Source organism: Thermobia domestica, chromosome 7, assembly GCF_964235325.1.
Source record: "Thermobia domestica chromosome 7, izTheDome1.hap1.1, whole genome shotgun sequence".
Taxonomy (NCBI): domain Eukaryota; kingdom Metazoa; phylum Arthropoda; class Insecta; order Zygentoma; family Lepismatidae; genus Thermobia; species Thermobia domestica.
In genome coordinates, this window is record NC_137460.1 from 58,467,974 (window position 1) to 58,490,126 (window position 22,153).

Below are 22,153 nucleotides of genomic sequence, written 5' to 3' on the forward strand. Positions count from 1 at the left end.
TTTTTTTATATAATTCTATTACTATTTTACATATCGATTCTCAAATATATACAAAAGAACTGGAACTATTATCCATGAATTCTCCACCGTTGTCGAGAACAAATTTTGAAAATTTTTGAGAAAGGAAGTTAACGAAAACTTACAGATTTAAGAGGAAATTCATTTATCTTATTTTTTTTGATTTCTCTATTCTAAATAATTTTCTTTCTCTATTTTAGAGAAACAAAAAGTATATACTGCTCTACTTGCAGCTTTTTGATTAATTTTACATTATTATTATTATTATTATTATTATTATTATTATTATTATTATTATTATTATTATTATTATTATTATTATTATTATTATTATTATTATTATTATTATTATTATATTATTATTATTTTACATTTCTTACAGTGAAGCGAGCAATGTTTTATGTTACAACCTTTCTTTTGATTTTGGCAACTACATTAGCTGACAATAACGAAGGTAAGATGAACTTCTTTTCCAGAAAAAAATAATATTAGATTTAGAAAGAACTAATTTTATGCTTTATTATGTTTAGTAATACATAGGAAATTATATTTTATGTAAATTTCTGTCAATTTTCATACTATCAGAGTTGATCATAGCGTATATGTGCAGCCTCCATTTTAATAATAGAGACTTCGCGTTGTTATATACTCGAACTATTGTGGTAATATGGTAATGATTTTCGTATATAAATCCTATTAATATTTTTTGCTTTTAATATTTTCCCCTTATAGCACATTTTTCGTTCACCACTGTATTTTTCCTATATGTTATATGACATGGACATCAGTATAATCCCTTATCTTTTTAGTGGATATAGTTAATAATCGTTTTGAAATGATTACTTTGGATAAAGCGGAACTTAATTTTATAAAATATTTTGTTTTACTAATGGCACGAATCAGTTACTCGTACAAATTCTATGGACCGAATTGAAAAATATTCGCTCTAAAATACGATAATTATTTATAAGCTGATAATCAGTTGAAAGACTTGAATATTTCCTGGCGACTTGATTTTAGTAAATCTTCCCGGGCTATCAGCCAGATGAAGATATTGACATCTGACGTTTCGAATGCAGACATCGCATTCATCTTCAGGGATTGTAATAAGTCTTCCGGGGCTATCAGCCAGGTGAAGATATTGACATCCGACGTTTCGAATGCAGACATCTCATTCATCTTCAGGGATTATAATAAGTTTTCCGGGGCTATCAGCCAGGTGAAAATATTGACATCCGACGTTTCGAATGCAGACATCTCATTCATCTTCAGGGATTATAATAAGTTTTCCGGGGCTATCAGCCAGGTGAAAATATTGACATCCGACGTTTCGAATGCAGACATCTCATTCATCTTCAGGGATTATAATAAGTTTTCCGGGGCTATCAGCCAGGTGAAAATATTGACATCCGACGTTTCGAATGCAGACATCTCATTCATCTTCAGGGATTATAATAAGTTTTCCGGGGCTATCAGCCAGGTGAAAATATTGACATCCGACGTTTCGAATGCAGACATCTCATTCATCTTCAGGGATTATAATAAGTTTTCCGGGGCTATCAGCCAGGTGAAAATATTGACATCCGACGTTTCGAATGCAGACATCGTATTCATCTCCACGGATTGTAATGAAGAGACCGGAAATGTGAGCATGTACTGTATATAGTGACTATTTAGGGGCAGGGTTATGAATGGGGGCTTGTGATTGACTGAGGGAAATGCTGGCTTCTGATTGTCTTAGGGATGCTGACTCCTGATTGGCTGTTGTTTTGGCTACGAGAAATGACTTTGTTAATGTCTGTTTGTGTTTCTGAAAACGGTCGACGAGATAAGGCTGAGCTGAAACCCATTGTATCTATTGAGACTGTTCCTTTCCCGATAATCAGTTACTCGCACAAATTTCATGCATCGAATTGGAAAATATATGCTCTAAAATAAAATTTACAGTAGAACACGAAAAAGAAAAATTCTATTAATTACTTTGGGTCTTACTTTTTATAGTCGTTAAAATAAGTTTCATTCAATCACCTACAGAAAGCATATTGCCAGTATTACTTTTGGCACATCTACTCATGGTAAAACAGAACATCTGGACTAATATGTTTTTGAGAGCATACAGCTTAGTTACCTCGGAAGAGGATTTACAGGAACAGTTAAATAATATTGTCAACACAGGTTTTTCTAATAGTTATGATAGGATAGCTATAGAAGGGTGACACACACAAATCTATATCTTTGAGGCAGCTAAGGCTGTGAAAAGAGAAGGATTAACACACTTTGTTTCCGTGTTATACAGATAAAGAAACATATCATCAAATAATACGAAAATAAACTTTATTAATTATAACAACTACGAATATTTTGTGAATAAACATTCTTGATCCGCATTGATACATATATAGGTGTGGCGAAAATAAATTAAAAAGAAACTAACGTGAGAAACATTTGAGGGAATTCAATGATAACAAGGAAACAGTGTCTGTCCATTCCGAGGATTTTAGAAGTTCTAAGCATACAATTCACAACATTACACTTTTAAATCGCTCTTCATCTGTAATCGACAGGAATGTATTTGAAACATATCACATAAGGAGTAAGGTTTCTAAACCTAGTGCTGAGAAAAGCAATTTAGATAGAGAATGAGATGAGATATAATCACAAATTTCGTTCACAAAAATTAAATTTTCAGCATACTTTATTTGTTTCAAAATACATTTATAGAATTAATATATATCCACGGGATCTAGGGGGCGACACCCCTAAATTTTTACTGGCCCTCCCTAAACTTTTTACGGTAGACTTCCAAATGAACTATAATATGATGATGAACTATAATATGGTTGGATCGGGCCGCCCTAACTTCTACTGCCTCCCTCCTACATTTTTGGGCTGGCTACCCGCCTGTATATATATTACACAAAAATCACCAAATATCAAAATTAGTAATAAAGCTCATAGTTGAAGTTGGCAGCATTCATTCATAGGATATATCAATAAGGCTGTTATGTTTATCTTATGAAGTGCTTATAGTTTTCATGGAAAATTCGTCCAATATTGAAATATTAAACAAATGACGGTTATTGTGTACCTACAACAAAAACTTGATAAATTAGACATAAATTAAGAAACAGACACACCTGGTTAGCTTTTACGTAATAAGTTAATTTTTTCTTAGTTTTAATAAGAGATTACGGTAATGCTATAGTCTTTTTCCAGCATAATGCGTGAGACTATGATAATTTGACATCGACATTCTGTACTTTTTCCTACGATTTCCTTTCTTTCATCTTTTCTGTTATTTGAAAACGGTTTATGGACAATCGAAAACCTTAATAATTATTTAATATCTAAATAATTCCATGTTTGTACCTCTATAACCTGATTTTAGTGAGTTCACTGGAGCTTAAATAGAAACCATATTTTCTGACAGGAATATATATCCAAAGAGTTGTCTTTATTTCAAATTTTTAAAGGACAGAAGTTATACATAATAGTATTCATACTGTTCATGATGGTTTCATATGTATCTATGTGTGAATTAAATATTGAATTCTTGCTATTTCATGACTAAAGATTATAATCACGTTCTGCAACAAATGGACAATATATGCACATAAATATAAACCAAAGCGACTCATGATAAGTGTAAAAACTGAGAAAGTTATATTATTATATCCATTGAACTGTTACAATGTACAAAATATTTCTACAGATTTTCGAATTTAAAGCCTTTTTCTGTCCATTAATATGTATCTATACACCTCCTCTTAACTTTACAATGGATTATTACACGATATTTGAATATTGATAGTTCTGATGCAATGTAGTTTGTCGGGGGCAGATAAAAAAATATTGTACATATTAGAGTTCTTGGAAATTTATATGTTGAGAATGATGGAACAAGTGAACTGATTGAAATGATAAACGAATGAGAACATTAGGAATAATAGGGATAAAAGAATATAATGTAAAATAATTGAAAAGATATTAGGACTTTGTTGGAGTAGAAAGTGACGTGGTAGAAAGCATGATGGAAGGAGAATAAGGAAAGTGGAGTAATATAAAATTAATGGATAGAATGGATATTGTTAATGTTATAATTCCTAGATCAACACAAAAGCCAATAAGAACTATAGTTTATGGAAACTTCTAGATATATAGCAAGCAACCTACCAGCGAAGATAAAATATTGATCAATTGTATTGGTAGAAATAGAAACCAAATTCTGCTAGCTCTTAATTCAAGTAGCTTCCTACTTTGTATCTCAATTTTGATGTAAATTTAGTTGGGTTCGAAAAGCATTTTCTGTTCTAGTCATCCTCCTCAATTTTTTACACACCAGAGACGCCCAAGCATACAATGTTATATTCTAGGTTGTGAATGATAACTTTGTAGATAGATAATTATGTACACTATAGACAAATAAATAAATAAATAAATAAGATTAAAATTTGAAAATGTATCAAAATGTTAGAAAATTCTCTGAGTCGTGAGCAGTTTAGAAACGGATAAAAGTACATTCGATAGTGCCAAAAATGTCAAAGAGGTACTGAAACGTTGCTTAAAATTAAACAATTTTAAGTTCTTCAACATGAAAATAAACTTTCTCCCTTCTTTCAAATGTATAACTTCATGCACGATAAGAAATTTAAGTATCCTGCTTTAAATATCATGAAAAAACTATATTTAATTCTACATCTGATTTAATCTACTCGCTGAGCAGAACAATACGTATGATGAAGACAAAGTGGATTGGCGAAACTGTTACACAATAATATATATATATATTTTTTACAATAAACGTTTTTTATTTGTTCAGCGAGTAGTTTAAATCAGATTTAAGTCTTTTAAAAGCAAAATCTGTACAACGGAGACTTTAATACTAGTATATTCTTTTAAATTAAAGGTAAAGTTTTGATAAACAATCATATCAATATGGTAATATTTATTTTTATAACTGCTTTCCAACTTTCTTTAATTTTTCAGGAAATTATGATCCATGCTGTTCTTTTCCATGTCAGAACGGAGGGATCTGTATGTCCTTGCCACGAAATATTTATGAATGCGATTGCACAGCAACGGGATATTATGGGCGTAACTGTGAAACAGGCAAGTAGAATAAATACTTTATATCTTTTTTGATTTTTTCTCCTTTTGTTATCAGAATGAAGGAATTCTTGCATGAGTATATGAAAGTCAATAAGTAGGCCTACTTACATGATTATTTGGTATCGGCGCCGGTGTACACTGAAAGGACTAATAAAATTACTTGGTTTTCGAGGTACAAAAGGCTCACCATCACAGTGTAGAGGAAAAAGTTAACAAAGGAAAATAGTACAGTAGAGAATTTCGAATAATCCGGACATGTATCACTCAGCTTTCAATTCAATTCTTTTGAAAGTTTTCTTTTCACATGTCTTTTTTTTTTTTTTTTAAAATCACACACCTTATAAGGTATTTTTTGCTCATTTTCATGTTTGAATAATATCCCAACAAAAACGACAGATTTAATATACTTAATAGAATACTATTCTGAAGATAAATGACAAATATTTTTACATCATTGCAACGGGTAATTATTCCAATGTAAAATTGTCAAATTTGAATTTCATAACAAAACTTGTGTTTGGGTTTGTGACAATATTCTTACAAGTTTCTTTACAAGTGATTGTTTCAGATTATTTGACATGGAGTGTTTTTGATGAGTTAATGGAGAATGCAATTATTGCATATGGGTACCACATTTGTAGCTGTAATTGATTGGAATTGGTTATTAAACGGATGTGGTTTCAACACGATGGTGTTACCTGCCACATTTTCCATCATTTGCGAGAAAAAAAAGGGCTGGATCCTTTCTTGCAATGGTAACCTGAACAAACCAGCTAGATCATGCGACCTTACTTCTTTTGACTACTTCCTTAGGGATTTTCTGAAATCAAAGGTCTGCGAAAACCAAGCCAGAACAGGGTAAAATTTCAAAGAGGAAATTTAACGTGTTATCAGCTACATTGATCAGGCAGTATGTACAAAAATGATTATAAATTTCATTGGGAGAGTGAAGTCTCGTATAGCAAATCGTAGGGAATATATGTCAAATGTCAGTTTTAATTCTTAAATTGTTACTTTTACTCTTTGTAATGATGTAATAATATTTACCATTTTGAAAATATACAGAGTTTAAAAAAATATTAAATCTGCCCACTTCTAATGGGACACACACTTTACTATCATTTGAGTTATTATTTCTATCAAATTTCTCTACAAATACCTTATCCGGACCGTGACTTCTTCTTCCTGTTATTTTTTCTCTCTTTTAAGATTCTACTTCGATACTATTCTAGCTAGTTAATCTTCATATATTCTTTCTCTACACTCGAACGATGAACAATTTATGGCTCGAAAGCAAAGTGTTCGTATTTAGTGATAGCGTATATGATCTAAATAATCTTTATCATCATATCTTCTTGTTTATTTCTATCCGAAAACAAAGGAGGACTATGACTGTATCTATAATCTATATTTAAGTTAGTTTGTAAGTTTAGGGTTGCCAAATTGAACTGAACATAGGCTTGGAGACCAGAGACATTTTTGCAATTGGGGATACAATTTTAAACTAATTCTTTTCCAGTTTTATATTTATTTGAATGTTATTACCCACACTGTTTCTAACACTAATAAGTACTATTACTAACTACTGACATTATAATTACTACTAACGAAACACATACTGCACAAAACTAAATGAAAATAACAAAACATTAGCAATTATATATGTGTATTTTATTACTATTATTTATTTCTTTGAGCTCTTCACTGCTGAAGAAGAATCCTTTTTTCTAGAGCCGTTTTATAGAAATCTTGACAGGTAATTTTCAAGTTCATCTGAACACAAATTCCGACTATGGTAAGTTTTGTTGACATTCTATCATGTGGTCATGAAGCTTTCATTATACTAAACACTCGTTCAACATAGGTGTTACTGATTTGTATAGCGAGAATATACTGCATTATTTTCAACAGGTTTGCTCCATCTGTTTTGGAAAACGCACTCCACATTTTAAGACTGTTATATTATCCTTCCTATCAAGCAGTGGTAGTGTAGATTTCAAAATAGAGACCTCATTATACATTTCATTTCCAAAGAGAAACAGGAAACAAACAAACAAAAATGTAATTTTGTAACTTTCATTCTCCCTTGGGTCAAATCATTAAATGAAAGCAGTGTTGGTGCCAAGCGATAATACAGATGCAACAATGAATGAAAAAAAAAAAAAAAAAAAAAGAGAGCAAAGACTTTTGTTAGAATTAAAATATAATTCTTGTACAATAATAAAAGTGACTATGCTTGTGACTTCACACGGCTTGAACCATCGGACCGATTTTGAACAAATTTTCAGCATAGATGAGGTTCGGGCCTGGGAGTGTTTTTATCATTTTATTTTGACGTTAGAACGTAGTGGTCGGGAAGGAGGGGAGGGGATATATAAAAATAAATAAAACTTAATAACTCTTGAACCAACCGACCGATCTCGATCAAATTTGTTAACATAGATGAGGTTCGGGCCTAGGATGTTCCTTATCATTTCACTTTGACGGTACAACTTCGGGGAGGGGGGATATATAAATAATCGAAAATGACCGATATTAGTGTCAAATTGATAGTTTTCGAGGCCGCTGAGATGAACAGTGACACTTCCGGTGTCGTTTAAATTCAAATTCAATTCACAAAAAGAAATAGTAATGTTTAATTTTTACTGTCATATTTACCAAACACATGACATAACGAGTTGTGCATTTAAAGTTTTTATTTCAACCCAGTAAAGTGGGTAATCAACGCTAGTATATTATAAGATTAAATCTCATAAATAATTAATTATAAGTAATTTAATATTTATGCTCTTAAAATTAGTTCGTTAGCCCGTAGACTCATAGAATTTATATCAAACCCGGGCAGTTTGGCGGCACCTGGAGATCTGATAACCCTATTTCAGTTTAGTATCCCTTTCAATACAGAGGCTATGATAAATAAACCTACAGTTTAAGGTAGAATCCGAACCACTTCAAACCACCGGAAATCGAATCCGGAACCAATTTTGATGTACAATAACTCCTCGACCTTACGTAATTCGCGACTTATGAGTATGTCAATTGACAGTTAGTTAATAAATCTCGAAGATTTCAATATATCTGTACATCAAATATTATGTTAATACAATTATATATTTTTCATACTCCTCTAATTTAGATTGGAGTAAATACTACTGAAACGAAGTTACACTTAAAGAATTTACAAATTCGACTTACCGTAAAACCGTAAGTTACACAAATGTTTATGGAAAACATTTCTTATGTAAGTCAAGAGTTACTATATTTTCTTTTACTTTGTGATATTTGGTTTAAGAAACAATGGTCTTGGTTAAAGAAAAGCTTAATTATCCCTTTTATTATGAATCTGCTGCGTTAAAAAGTTTAGCTAACTGATCCTAACGTTGCTAGATGAAGTCACTAAACAGCAGAACAAACGTTGGGCAATTAGTTTAAGGAGCAGGAATGGAAGCTCAGATTGAGAATTGAGATAAGGAATGTAATGTGTGCAAGAACTGAGTATTTATGGTTTCATTACGCAAGATATTCAGTCACAATGCTAATTACTATTTCTCTGACATAAAGTCATTTTAATTTCTTTAGTATCTAGAAAGCCAAATCCTAAACAGAAGTGAGTGATTTATTATTTTTTTTTTTCGTTATATGACTTCCTCTACTGTCAATATTTTCTTATTATAATTAGAATAAAATGACTTATGAATTATCTCTAAACATGTACACACTTTATTTCATCCTCTTTTTTTACTTTTTTATTTATTTTAGATTAAAGTCATAGGTAGATATTTCGAAAAATCATGACTGTTTTCGTCGTATGAGTCAAAATTATTAAATTATTAACACCAATAAATATGTTCTAATTTACTGAAATTATATAATTAGAAGAATAGCATTGTGATTGTTAATAGTTGCATAAGTCCTTCATACAAGCTAATGGAGTTTCGGAAAATTGGGAAGTACGATTAAATAAAGGGTCATAACTCGAGACGAAATGTCAGATCAAGATCGGGTAAAAGAACGTAATAGTTAGTAATGCTAATCTGAAACGTTATAAAATCCTATCTCGAGATGAAGAAATTCCCATTTTGTTCTTGAATTTCCCACGGTTTACAAAATTTACAAAACCTATAAAATATTGAAATTGGAAACTAATATATGTCACTGAGTTTCTTTAATGTAAGGCTAGTTTTAGATGGAAGCATTTATCGTAGCAGATATGCTGCCAAAAATCCCGTATAATATTCTATGGCATCAAAAGTATATGGTGCTTTCCCACAGTAGCAATTTCATAAGCATCTTGTCGTGACGTAGCAAACAAATCACTGGAGAAGAGCGCAATTATGACTCCAAAACTAAAGCGTGAGGTAGCTAAAGCTATAGCAGTTGTAACAACAGTCCTCGCCGGTTATATTAAAAAACGAAAACCACAAAGAAGCTTTTTTTTTAAGCCTCCACTTTCCTCTGCCTTTGCCATTTCATATGGTCTTATTAAATGGCAGACGCTACTGCCTCTTACTGGTAATTCTCTCTCTACTACTTTTTTTAATTTATTTTCGTATGATTTCTCTCCTCTTTTTGTGAGTGGCCTTAGTTAGAGTGAGGCGAGGCTTACCTTTTATTGGCATGATACCTAAAACAAAATTTAAATCATGCCGTATTCTTTATTTTTCTTTCTTTTTCTTATTGTTTTTATTTTGTTTTTTTTAAAAAAAAAGTTGAAAAGATACACAAAGGCACATACACATACATACATACATATACTAAGCAGGAAACACCTTGCATAAAATGTAAAGGTATGAGCTGAAAAGAGAAAATAAATAATTAGTAAATAATTTAAACAAGTATTATCAGGATCTTTTTTTCTTTAAATCCAAAATCTTATCGACCTATCTGCTTATTAAATGTAATAAGTAAACTTTTCGAACGAACCATTGTGGAAAGAATAAACAAAAGAAGAATTTTAAATAATAACAAATTGCAATATCGTTTCAGAAAAGGAAAAAGCACCGAAACAGCTGTAAAAAGACTAATTGACCTCATAGAAGAAGATAAACTGGAAAAGTACCAAGTTGTTTTTATGTCGACATTAGTGGTGCTTTTGACAATCTATGGTGGCCCGCACTTTTTAAAGAACTCAAAAACTAAAAATTAGTAAAGCTCTTTACAACATCATGCTAGATTACTGTACTGACAGAACGATTACATTAAAATCTTCAGGAAAAGATATAACAACAATAAGCACCAAAGGATGCCCACAGGGTTCAATATGCGGACCTACAATGTGGGACATTACTTTCCAACCATGTTTAAGAAAACTAAACAATCTAAAAAAACATTAGGCGTAGTTGGATATGCGGACGATTTAGCAATTGTGATGACAGCATCCTCAAGAAGACAAATAGAGCAAAAAGGAAATATAATATTAGAAAATCTAGAAAGGTGGTGTATAGAAAATAAATTAACTCTATCGGTTAATAAAACGAAAATTACAGTATTTGGCCAAACTCTACAGAGAGAACCCATAATCAAAATTAGGAACACTAAAATAGGAATTGTGAATGAATTCAAATATTTAGGTGTATGGCTAGACAAACAGCTAAACTACGAAAAACATATAACTGAAACAACAGAGAAGATGAAAAAAATAGCCAACAAACTCTTAATCGCTATAAAAGATTTTAAAATTGACAGAAAAAATTTTAAATTGAATAACAAAGCTGGCTATTGCACAATATTGTGCCGGAATCTGGGGTCATAGACTGTTTCTAAACAAAAACTTAAGGCAAAAATTAATAAGAGTGCAGTGATTAATGCTAATTAGAACCCGTGGCATCAAAAAAGCTATCTCTGCAGAAACAATACAACTTTTGGCCAATGAAGAACCCATACACCTTCAGATACATAAGAAGATGTATTAAGACGTGGCTAAAAAATAATGAGAGAACCAAGATATTGGAAACTACGGGCGAATTGCCAAGCACCGAAGACGATATTAACAAACTGATTAAACGGAAGTGGGAAGATGAATGGAGGGATTCGATAAAGGGACAAAGAACAAGAACCATTATCCCAAACTTAAAAATAAGGGAAGAAATGGGGACAATAAGTAGTGAATTAATAGAATACATCTCTGGACATGGACCGTATAAATCTCATCTGAGAAGACTAATATAATTAACATAATGTACATGTAATGAAGTACAAACACCAGAAAATGTCTTCTGGAATTGCAATAATTATATAACAAATAACAAAATAAGAGAAATAAGAGACCAATTAAAAAGGTATAATATACAAACTATAATAAACGATAAAATTAAATTAGGAAAATTACAATTTGTTGCAAGACATGTATCAAGAAACTTGTGGAAGGAAAGAAACGATGAAAGAAGAAGTGTAAATATAAAGAAATAAAGAATTAGAAGAAAATAAAACTTATCAAACAGAAAAAAAAGTTCTGATGACAATTCCAGAACTTAAAACCTCACGTTCATTCTTTGTGTTAGTGTTAGTGTATAGTGCCTTGTTTAGTGTTTTGCTAACGATGGCAGGATTTTAAAATATAAAAAGTGTTTTAAAAGAAGAGAGAAAATAAGAAGACTTTACAAAGCTGGTGAGAGAAATTCAGATAGACCAAAACAGTTCTGATGTTGATTTCCAGAACTAACAACTAACGAAAAATTGGAAATCTGGAAGTCCGATTTCCTTTCAAAGAACTTTCTTTTTTAGTGGGAAAGGCAGGTATAAATAACAACAAGAAATAAATTCATACAGGGGAGATAACTATTTTAAAAAAAAGATCCACAAAGAAGTATGTGGGCAAAGAGCATCCCTATTCCAACTCATTTTTCTTTACTACAATTCAATTTCCCACACAAAACAACGAGCATGAATATTTGGCACAATATCTTTCGCTTCCTTTTAACACAGCACGGCGCTGCAATCGGATCAGAAATTCTTGGGAAAATGCTACGAAATAGAGCAGGTTCTATCGACAAGAAATGCCATAGGATATACCATGGCATGGAAAATGCTATAGCATTTGCTACTTTACACGGTAGGATATCGATGATACAATTTTTGCTACGAGAAATGCTACGATAAATGCTTCCGTCTAAAAGTAGCCTTAGTGTCTTCAGATCTTTCACGTTAGCCAAATAGTTTATGAATAATAGTTTTTTATTATTATTATTGAAAATGTTGACGAAAATAAATTCATTTTGTTCTTAGTATTTCTATTACGTTTTTGTGTCCTAACCTTCGACAGAACATAACAAAACCAGACGAAACAACTTTCTTTCTCCAGTAATTTAGTATAGAACGTTTTGGAAGTTTCTCGTTTGGTACTTTTTTTTTTTTTTTTTCATTTTACAGTATCAAACTTTGACAGGATTGATTTTACGTTTAGTAAAAATATTAAAAAAAAAAAAAAAAAAAAAACTCGTTAGTCTACTTTCCGCTGAGAATTTGGTTGGAGTCGTTGAAATAAATGTTCGAGAAATCCCATATGCTACCAATTTCTACAGAAATTCTCTTTATCCCTTCATTCGAGAAATTAATGGAAAAAATCCCACAAAATGGGATTTTTTACTCAGGTTGGCATCACTGGTAGTAATTATTTTGACGTGTTCTAGGTGCCCAACAACTATGACTTCAAAAACTGCGCACTCAAATTTTAGGTCTATAAGAAAAGATTTGGAAACGGTTATTAGTTTATTTAAGAGCATTTTGTAAATATTACCTGGCTCACTTTCTACATTTTGCATATTCTTTGTTGATTCTAAGTTATTCCCTTAAAAAAAAAAAAAAAAAAAAATGGTGGTAAGCTTAGTGAACAGCCTCCAAATGCACTGTGAATGAGCAGAGCAGATTGTATCTGTGTTCATTTTTCTTCGTAAACTTAAAAATGTATCTCCTCAATTCCAATTTATTTGTAATGCCCCGCGTTCGGCGAGGACATTACAAAAGTTAAATATTGTTTCATAATTATTTAATTTGTTAGTGAACAGGGTCTAATTCTGCATCATAAAATTTCAATATACAAAAAGGAGAAAGTAAATAAAAATAGATGTTATAAATTATTCTTTTGTTAAAAAATAAACAAACTGAAAAAAAAAAAGTGACAGAATTTGTTAAAACTATTAAGTAAAAGTACTAGTTGTTTCAAATAGTAAATTGTGGAACTGGAAAAGTTTGGTTGCGATTTGAAGTGAAACGTAAAATTACATCTAATTATACATAAAGTTTACTTATAATATTATTTAAGCAAGATAGAAATTGAAGAAAAGAAGTACTAATACGTGAACCCACTCCGGGTTCTCATTGACAAAATCCGATGTTTTCGATATGAATTGAATCCTATTTTAACTTCGTTCAAATTTTAAGTAAATGATGACCCATTATCTATCTCAAAATCAGCAGATGGTATTGCAAGTCTCACCAACTTTTCTACGTAAGATGTTGCTGATAAGATTAATGATGGTGGTGAAGATGTGAAGTCGGCTAGAAGATACACACAGGGGTAATAGTATACATGAGAACCCCCTGTCTTCCGTGCGCGAGGATACTTCATATTATATATTTATACGTTACCAAATTAAATCACTGCGTTGTCTTCATTATATGTGCTTAACATTCTATTTTTACTTTCTAGAATAAATTTTGTTGATTTCGATTCGAAAAATGTTAAATATTTTTAAATTTATATCATGATGCAGACCAAAATCCTTGTTGCATATAATGTAATGCGCTATAGCATATAAAGTACAAAGGCAAATAGGTACGTTCTTTTTTATTTTCGTATCAGTGGATAAGTAAATGAAAGTGGGTTTGTTACCCCCTTTCTAAGTTCGTAGATACTCAATGAATAATCCCTAAAAGTATGAGCGTCCAGCTTCTTCTGGAAGTCAGACGGTCTTACGTATACTATATCCCACACAGGTTTCATATGTAGTGCCATCTTGGGAATCTTGTGTTAAAGCTGTCTTCTTATAATTGATTGAGGTGAAGCTTGAGATATGTTTGTTTATGCGTAAAAACAATCAAAGAGAATCGAGAAACATGAAATATATTTGTTACGAAGATTGTTTAAAAAAGTGATGAATGTTATATGATAATAATAAATAATAATTATATAGATATAAAATAATGAAACAATGAAAAGTAATAATAAAAGTCTACGAAAACGAATATAATACATAAACATAATGTTTACTAAACAACATACTAATCAGCCCTATTCCCTAATAATTACAGGATGAGCATTACAAACTACGTCAACAAATAAAATATATATTACATTACAATCGAAATACTAAATAAACTAAACAGTTCAGTTAGAATTGTGTTTCAAACCTAACGACTTACTATCATTCACTAATAAATTTAATACCACCACTAGTAAAAGTAAGAAATACCGAGGAACATCTTACTTATTGTATTACTTGTGTTAATTGTCTTGAACTGTACATTACTGGAACTCTGTTTATGAACAAGTGAAAGATAGAAAAGAGAAAATTAAATATTGTGCACAGATAATGTGATATGTTGTTTATGTGAATATTTATGTTTTGTATATATGTATGTCTTTATTTACCAATTTTATTTCAGGTCCAATCTATAATAATATATGTTGTATTCTGATCAATGTTTTGCTAATCTAATTAATATATGTTCTTTCTGAATGTAATTATGGCAAATGTGCGATTCCTTGGGGTACGGGCTCTCTACATTCCGAACCTGGATGCGTTACTGTTGCTTGGAGCTATGCTCTAAGCTGGCGACTCGGGCCATTCAAAGTCGCCTAGCACGGTTTTCTTTGGATTGTGCGTTGGATGACTTTAATCCTAAAAATCTAATTTCCGTTGCGCGTTACATCAGAAGGAAGAGCAGGACAAAATTTGGCGACATCCAGCATCAGGATCTATGAAGTTGAATCTCCATTGCTTCGGTGTAAGAAGGTCGATATGCTAACTTGTTGAGCATGAATCTTGGCAGGCATTAACCAGAAGGCGCCAGAGGTAAATTCTTCCAAGGGGAATCATGGAAGGTCGAAAGTTATCTGTATCTTGTGTTGAGAGAGATTCGACTGGAGAATGTTTGGAGTCTTGGACCTGGGGAATTGATGTATCTAAATTTGTGAAAAGAAATTTAGTGTCTTATAGGAAACAAGTAAGATTTGAAAATTTTTAATCATCGGATTCTAATGTTAGTGGGAATCCAAATGGGTTATTTGATGATTTTAATTATGTCTCGTAAACTTCGTGATATAAGAAAGGACTCTGTGAGTGACAGCAGTGATGATGAACAGTGTAAATGTTGTGAGGATAGAACCGCAGGAATGAAGATCATTGCTTGTGATACCTGTGGCGAGTGGTATCATTTCAGATGTTTAAATATACCAGAGGAAAGATTCGAGGAATTAAGTGATGAAAGTACACGTTGGACATGTCCTAACTGTGAAGAAAAGAGTGAAAATCAGCGACGTAGCCTTTCTATGGATTTTGAAGGTCAGGAATTAGCTGAAAAGGAGAAACAGTTTACTGGAGAGGTACATAAAGGTTTATATAATGAGAATACAAGAGAAGCTGAACAGAAAATGGCAAACATAAGTGAACCCGGAACTTCCTCAGAACAGACAAAACAAACAACAGGGATTGAAGAAAAATTGGAAATAATATTGAAACAGTTGTACGAATTGAAGTGTGAAGTGCAAACGTCCACCAAAGAGATGAAAAGGAAAGCAGCTGAATTTCGGAGAGAAATGAGAGAAGAGTTCAACCATTTCGTGAAAACTGTGATGCCCCAGCTTTCGCTTTTACATCACAATTTTCAGGTCAATGATATTTAATGGGGCTTATGTATATTTGACCTGCACAGTTATGTTTATTATTTGTGTTTCAATGTTATTTGATATTTTAATATATTTTGTATTAGTTGAGGTAATCTGAACCTGCACCGAAGGTTACAGAATAGTGATTGGCAATGTGAAATAATTTTGATGCCAATGTATATTTGTTAAAAGTAGAAAAAATTGTAATTATTAATAGAATATATATGAAATCTCCTACAAGTAAGAAGGTAATTTAGCAAGTGAATTCTAAATCCAATTTCCTAGATTTTGATTATGTTTCTGAAGTCACAAAACGGATACGAATCTGAATAAGTATTTAGAATACGTTTTAAACGTTATAAAATAATTATAACAAATTAGATTAATATTTATTTGTTGGCATAAGTGAGAGTAATAATGAAACAGGAATAACTAGCTAATTCCGGCAGGATTATCCTGCCACAGCTTTCTCCCAAATGTTCTTCATAATGCATTAAGTTAAATCTTGAAGCCAAATCTAAATTTCTGTATACGTAAACTAATACTAATAATTCTCAAATGTGGGACATTTAATTGTATTTACTAGTAATAAAAATGTCTAAATTTTGATATCAGTATTTCGTAGAAAACATAGATGTTTGTGTCTGACGTTACTTATAATTTTAGTCATGAAATGACGATTAAGTTAATTGTTGATTGGAGAATAAACGCCAAATCTTCTGAAGCGATGAGATCTTTTTATAAATATGGATTTTATGAATTTTCATGAAAGGAAGTGCAAGTCTAATTGTGTAATTGTAATCTGTAGCGATGAATAAAAATAAGTAATATGAAAAGTGAGGTTAACGAATAAATATGAAGAATAAGATAAGAAAATAATAAATAAATAATAAGTAATTTATAAATAAATAATGAAGCTACGTACGAAGAAATGAATGTATAAATAAGTGAAATGATAAAATAATTAAGGAATCTAAATAACACATATAATTGTTTTATATATATTAAGCTACAAGATAACAAACACAATTATTTTAATTTATAATTCATGAAAGTTAACTAACTGAAGTCAATACATCTGAAAAGTCATCGAAGAAAGAAGTCTAATCAATTATTTATGATCATGACCAACATCTAAAGTTGAAGATTAATGACGATGATGGAAAATAATGAAATTATGACATAGTTTGAAATACGTTTGTCAGTTCAGGAAATGTTTTAGTTATTGTAATTGATTATTATTGTACCTTACTATTTTGGAAACAAAATATAAACCATAAAATTTGAAACTACTTTGTTGCTTGTTTTCAGTAGTTAAGTATGTTTGCATATAGAGAGTTCATGTTTCATGTCATAATCCTTTAAACCAACTACCCTTATACACAAAGGTCTGTACATTCTTATGTCTGCTCTCTCTGGAGTAAGGTCAACTCGTTCAACGAATCTGGATGCGTTGAAGTATATCTTTCTAGAACAATGTTTCTAGTGGCGACTCAAGGGCTTTAGTAAGTATCACCTATCGCCTGTCATAATGATCACTATCGATAGCGTGGCATTACAAATACTATCAAACCGTTGCGTGAACAAAAGGGAGCAATACATATTCTAGTATAACTCAATATTCTTACATTTACTCAAACAAAAATGTATTGACTCTCACGCGACGGGTGCAGGACTAATATAGCGGGAAATGGATCTCGTTTCCTGATACTTTCTTGAAAGAACTATTGATAAACTTTAACACATTATATAGGGTGGCCCAAAAGTAGGTATGTAGTACCGTACTGCATTTTATTTCATTTCTTATTGTTATCCATCAGGTGGACTTAGTTTCTTTATTATTTGTTCTTAATGTGTTTTTACTTACATCATCTTAAGATCGGAAGAGCCGAAGCAAATAAACCCATAAACTAGATGTTATACTTGATCAACGCAGGGGTGTATACCTATTTTTGGGCCAATACATTGTATATATATATATATATATATATATATATATATATATATATATATATATATATATATATATATATATATATATATATATATATATATTGCTATACTGCAAAATTCTCTGAAGTTTGAAAGTTATTTTAAAATGTCAACGATGGGAAGATAAATCATGACAATTATCGAATGAAGCAAAAAACAATAATGGAGTTCCTGATTGAAGTCTTTGTTTCTGCTTGTGTGTCGTATTTTGAGACAAAAAGATGAAGTATCTAGAGAATGCAAATATACTGTATCTTTCACTTAGTATACATTTTTTTTTCAGCTACTTGGAGCCAGTGGATTAGTGATTTGCTAACACCTAGTGAAGAAACCTTGCAGTGGGCTGCAACCAGGATACCATGGTTCTGGGCAATCATTAACAACGTGGATTTTCTTCACGATCGCATGATGGCCTTCGTATATCGAAGTACGTATACTATTACTATTACTACTACTACAACTATTGTTACAAATACTACTACTGCTACCACCACTACTGCTACTATTACTACTACTACTACTACTACTACTAATAATAATAATAATACTGCTACTACTACCACGACTACTGTTACAAATACTACTACTACTACTACTACTATTACTGCTACTGCTACAAATACTACTACTATACTATTATTACTGCTACTACTACTACTACTGCTACAAATACTACTACAACTACTACAAATACTACTACTACTACTACTACTATTACTGCTACTACTACTACTATTACTACTACTACTATTACTGCTACACTTCTACTACTATTACTACTAACAATAATACTATTACTACTACTAGTATTACTATTGCAACTACTACGATTATTATTATTATTACTACTACTACTATTACTACTGCAACTACTACTATTATTATTACTACTGCTTCTACTGATACTATTGAGTTGAGTTGATTTTAGTTTAGCGTCCCGTTCAGCAGCGAGGCTATATGAGACGTGGACCTACTGATTAACGTGGAATCCGAACCACATGAGCTCCCGACGGGAATCGAACCAGGTCTACTGATACTACTATTACTGCTTCTACTACTATTACTACATTAATGTAAAAATCATGAAAATTTTTTTGCAACATCGAAAAAAAAAACATTAAGATCATTTCAGAAATAGGCTTAAACTCTAAGCAGTTCTCCAACAATCACTATTAGAACACACTATCAAAAGAATAGTAGATACAGAAAGATAGTGCATATTTACTTTTGAATAGTGTACTGAAACTTGTAGTGAAGTGAGATTGTAATGGGTCGGGAAAAACAAGATAGAGGCGTAAAGTTTAAGAAGAGCATCAAACCAACGAAAGCCTTTTTTCTTTTTCTTTCTTTTTTTTAACTGTTATTTCTATAGTGTCCATCCAATTGTGTACAGAAGATAACTAAGTGTTGTGAAACAACCCTGAGCCCCCATCAAGAAGACTCTGCCGACCTATAAAGTTTATTTTTTGCAAAGGTGATAACGGAAGTAGTAACCGCAGAAGTATGAAAAGTACAGGATCAAATTACTAGAACTGAAACCTACCAAGATATATGTAAACAACAATGATGTTTTTGTGAAACCTACACCAATTTCCTGCATGACAGACGGTAAAGTTTGCAACGCAGTTTCAACATGTAATTCTACTCAAACTTGCCATTTATGTCGGGCGTGGGCGAGTGAAATAAATGCTTTTGTTCAATTGCAAACAATGTTGTAACTAAGGACTTCTTCCCGTTTGGTCTGTCTCCTTTTTATTCTTGGATACACTTCTTTGAATGCATCCTTCACGTTTTGTACAGACTTGACCTACAAAATTGGCAGGCACGAGGTTCCGAGAAAAAAGCGAATTGTTCCTCAAAAAAAAGAAACAGATGCGAAACGATAGGGATAATACTTGCGAGAGAGCTTGGTTTACTTCTTGACTTCCCAAGACAGCAAATAGCAAACTAAAAAAATAAATAAATAAATAAATAAATAAATAAAAAAACTATGTGCAAGATTAACTGATGTTGATATTTACTATCAGCAAACGTTTTCATGTATCTTGGAGGTATTAAGCTCAGGATTCCATATGAATACTGACAAATTTAAGCAATACGCTTAGATCATGAGGAAACTATACCTGAAGAAATACATTGGTACTCAACATCTGCTAGTGTATATACACAAGTATTATCCCTATTCGCCAGCTCTTCGAGAACGCACAAGAGACCAGAAATAAATACCACAGGCAATACCAGCAATTCTTTAAGAGGAAAATATCAATACTTCTGCTTCACAGATTTTTCATTATCTCTGATTCAGTCATTGGAAGTTTTCGATTTTACCTCCCCCCCTCCCCCCCAAAAAAAACAAAAAAAAAACAGTCTTTTCGAAGAGGAGTAGTCGATTTCTTGGAGAAGCCTTTGCACCCTTCCAACGAATACCGGTTTTCGTCGTATGGGCTCATCGGGCAATGATCTCAGCAGTAGCAGTTCAGAGAGTGATGTGTGAATTGTTTATCAACCAACATAATATTTGACAGTTCTGCAAAGTTTTGTATTTTAAATTCATATTGCATCAGTGCTGTTTCAAATATCAATGTTTAGTGTTTGTTACAGTCAGCTATTATCGTTTCTCGTCACATAAATAGCACTTTCTTCCTTTTTGTATTTAATGTGATTTTACAAAATTGGCAGTGGATTTGACACTATTGCTGTGTTTAGTAAAATAGAGAATTCAATAACATGGTTCAGTCATTTTTACTAATCTTTCCCACAAACGAACATTACGTCACTTTGATGTGCTAGATTCTTCATGTCATAACTTTGTCTTCTTAGATTGATAAAATAGCACACTGTGCGTCGTCCAGTTTAAGTATGCTATTGTGCTTATAGTTCTCACTTGGAATCATATCCTTCATACGGTTCAGTTTAAATATATTATTATGTCTATAGTTGTCACTTGGAATCATATCCTCCATGCAGTTCAGTTTAAGTATATTATTGTGCCTGTAGATGTCAATTGGAATCATATTCTTCATATCGTTGAGTTTAACTATGTTATTGTACCTATAGTTATCACTTGGAATCATATCCTTAGATATGTTATTGTGCCTATAGTTGTCACTTGGAATCATATCCTTCAACCCGTTCAGTTTAGATATGTTATTGTGCCTATAGTTGTTACTTGGAATAATATCCTTATATATGTTATTGTACTTATAGTTGTTACTTTTAATCATATCCTTCAACCCGTTCAGTTTAGATATGTTATTGTGCCTATAGTTGTCACTTGGAATCATATCCTTCATACAGTTCAGTTTAGATATGTTATTATGCCTATAGTTATCACTTGGAGTCATATCCTTCATACTTCAGTTTAAGTGTTATTGTGCCTATAGTTGTTACTTGGAATCATATCCTACATACCATTCAGTTCGCTGTCGGAAATGGATTTGGATGACGACGTTGTACTGATTACGTATAGCAGCCATTCGTATATCAGGGACGCCTTTCAATGTAAGATATTTTCAATTCTATACTGATACATTCAGAAAGATTAGCTCCGAGTATATCAGGGAATATATAGTTAATTTAGTAATTGTTTCTATTTAGATTGATTTAATAAATTTCTTCTTTATGAAGTGACTGTTGTCAAACAATCATATTCGTATATGAATGTGGGAGAAGAACGCATCTTTATCTCATTTGGAATTATTACACTTTCAGAACTCTGCGTTCTCTTGGATTTAATTTATTTTCCTCTCTTCCGCCCAATATCAATAACCTAATTTGCATAATATTTCACAACTGTAAAATGGGTTTTAAAATACCCGAAATCGGATTTAATAAACCTACCTGAAGGGCCTATTTTCCAAAGTTGTAATTACTACTGGCCATAAATCATACTTATGGCTCAGTTGAAAGTTCAATATAATAATTATGTTTTTAACCACTTGACCATGCCAATTATGGTAGATGGAACTGATACTAGTAGTTTTCATGTCACTTTCTTTTTCTGATTGACCTGATATTTTATTTATTCACAATGAGGTGATATTTTGTTTATGCATATTGGTTTCCTAGAAATATCGTGATGGAATACTGCAATGATTGGTGAACAACTCTTTATTTCGTTTTGTTTACAGCACGTGCAGTTATCTGTCAGATACTAGCTTCCCTTAACTGCACAATAGCTCTTGAGTGTTTCTTAAATGTCAATGTGTT

The 22,153-nt window shown here is 31.8% G+C and overlaps 1 protein-coding gene across 1 annotated transcript in view; it reads left to right on the plus strand.

Moving 5' to 3' along the window:
• Window positions 1-384: 384 nt before the first annotated feature.
• Window positions 385-22,153, plus strand: part of LOC145688880 (prostaglandin G/H synthase 2-like) — a 65,550-nt gene continuing 43,781 nt past the window's right edge. Inside the window, exons 1-3 of the mRNA XM_081763045.1 lie at window positions 385-472; window positions 5,005-5,127; window positions 18,228-18,371. Of these exons, the coding sequence (XP_081619171.1) occupies window positions 412-472; window positions 5,005-5,127; window positions 18,228-18,371 (328 nt within the window). The 5' untranslated portion in view covers window positions 385-411. The remainder of the gene's footprint in view (window positions 473-5,004; window positions 5,128-18,227; window positions 18,372-22,153) is intronic.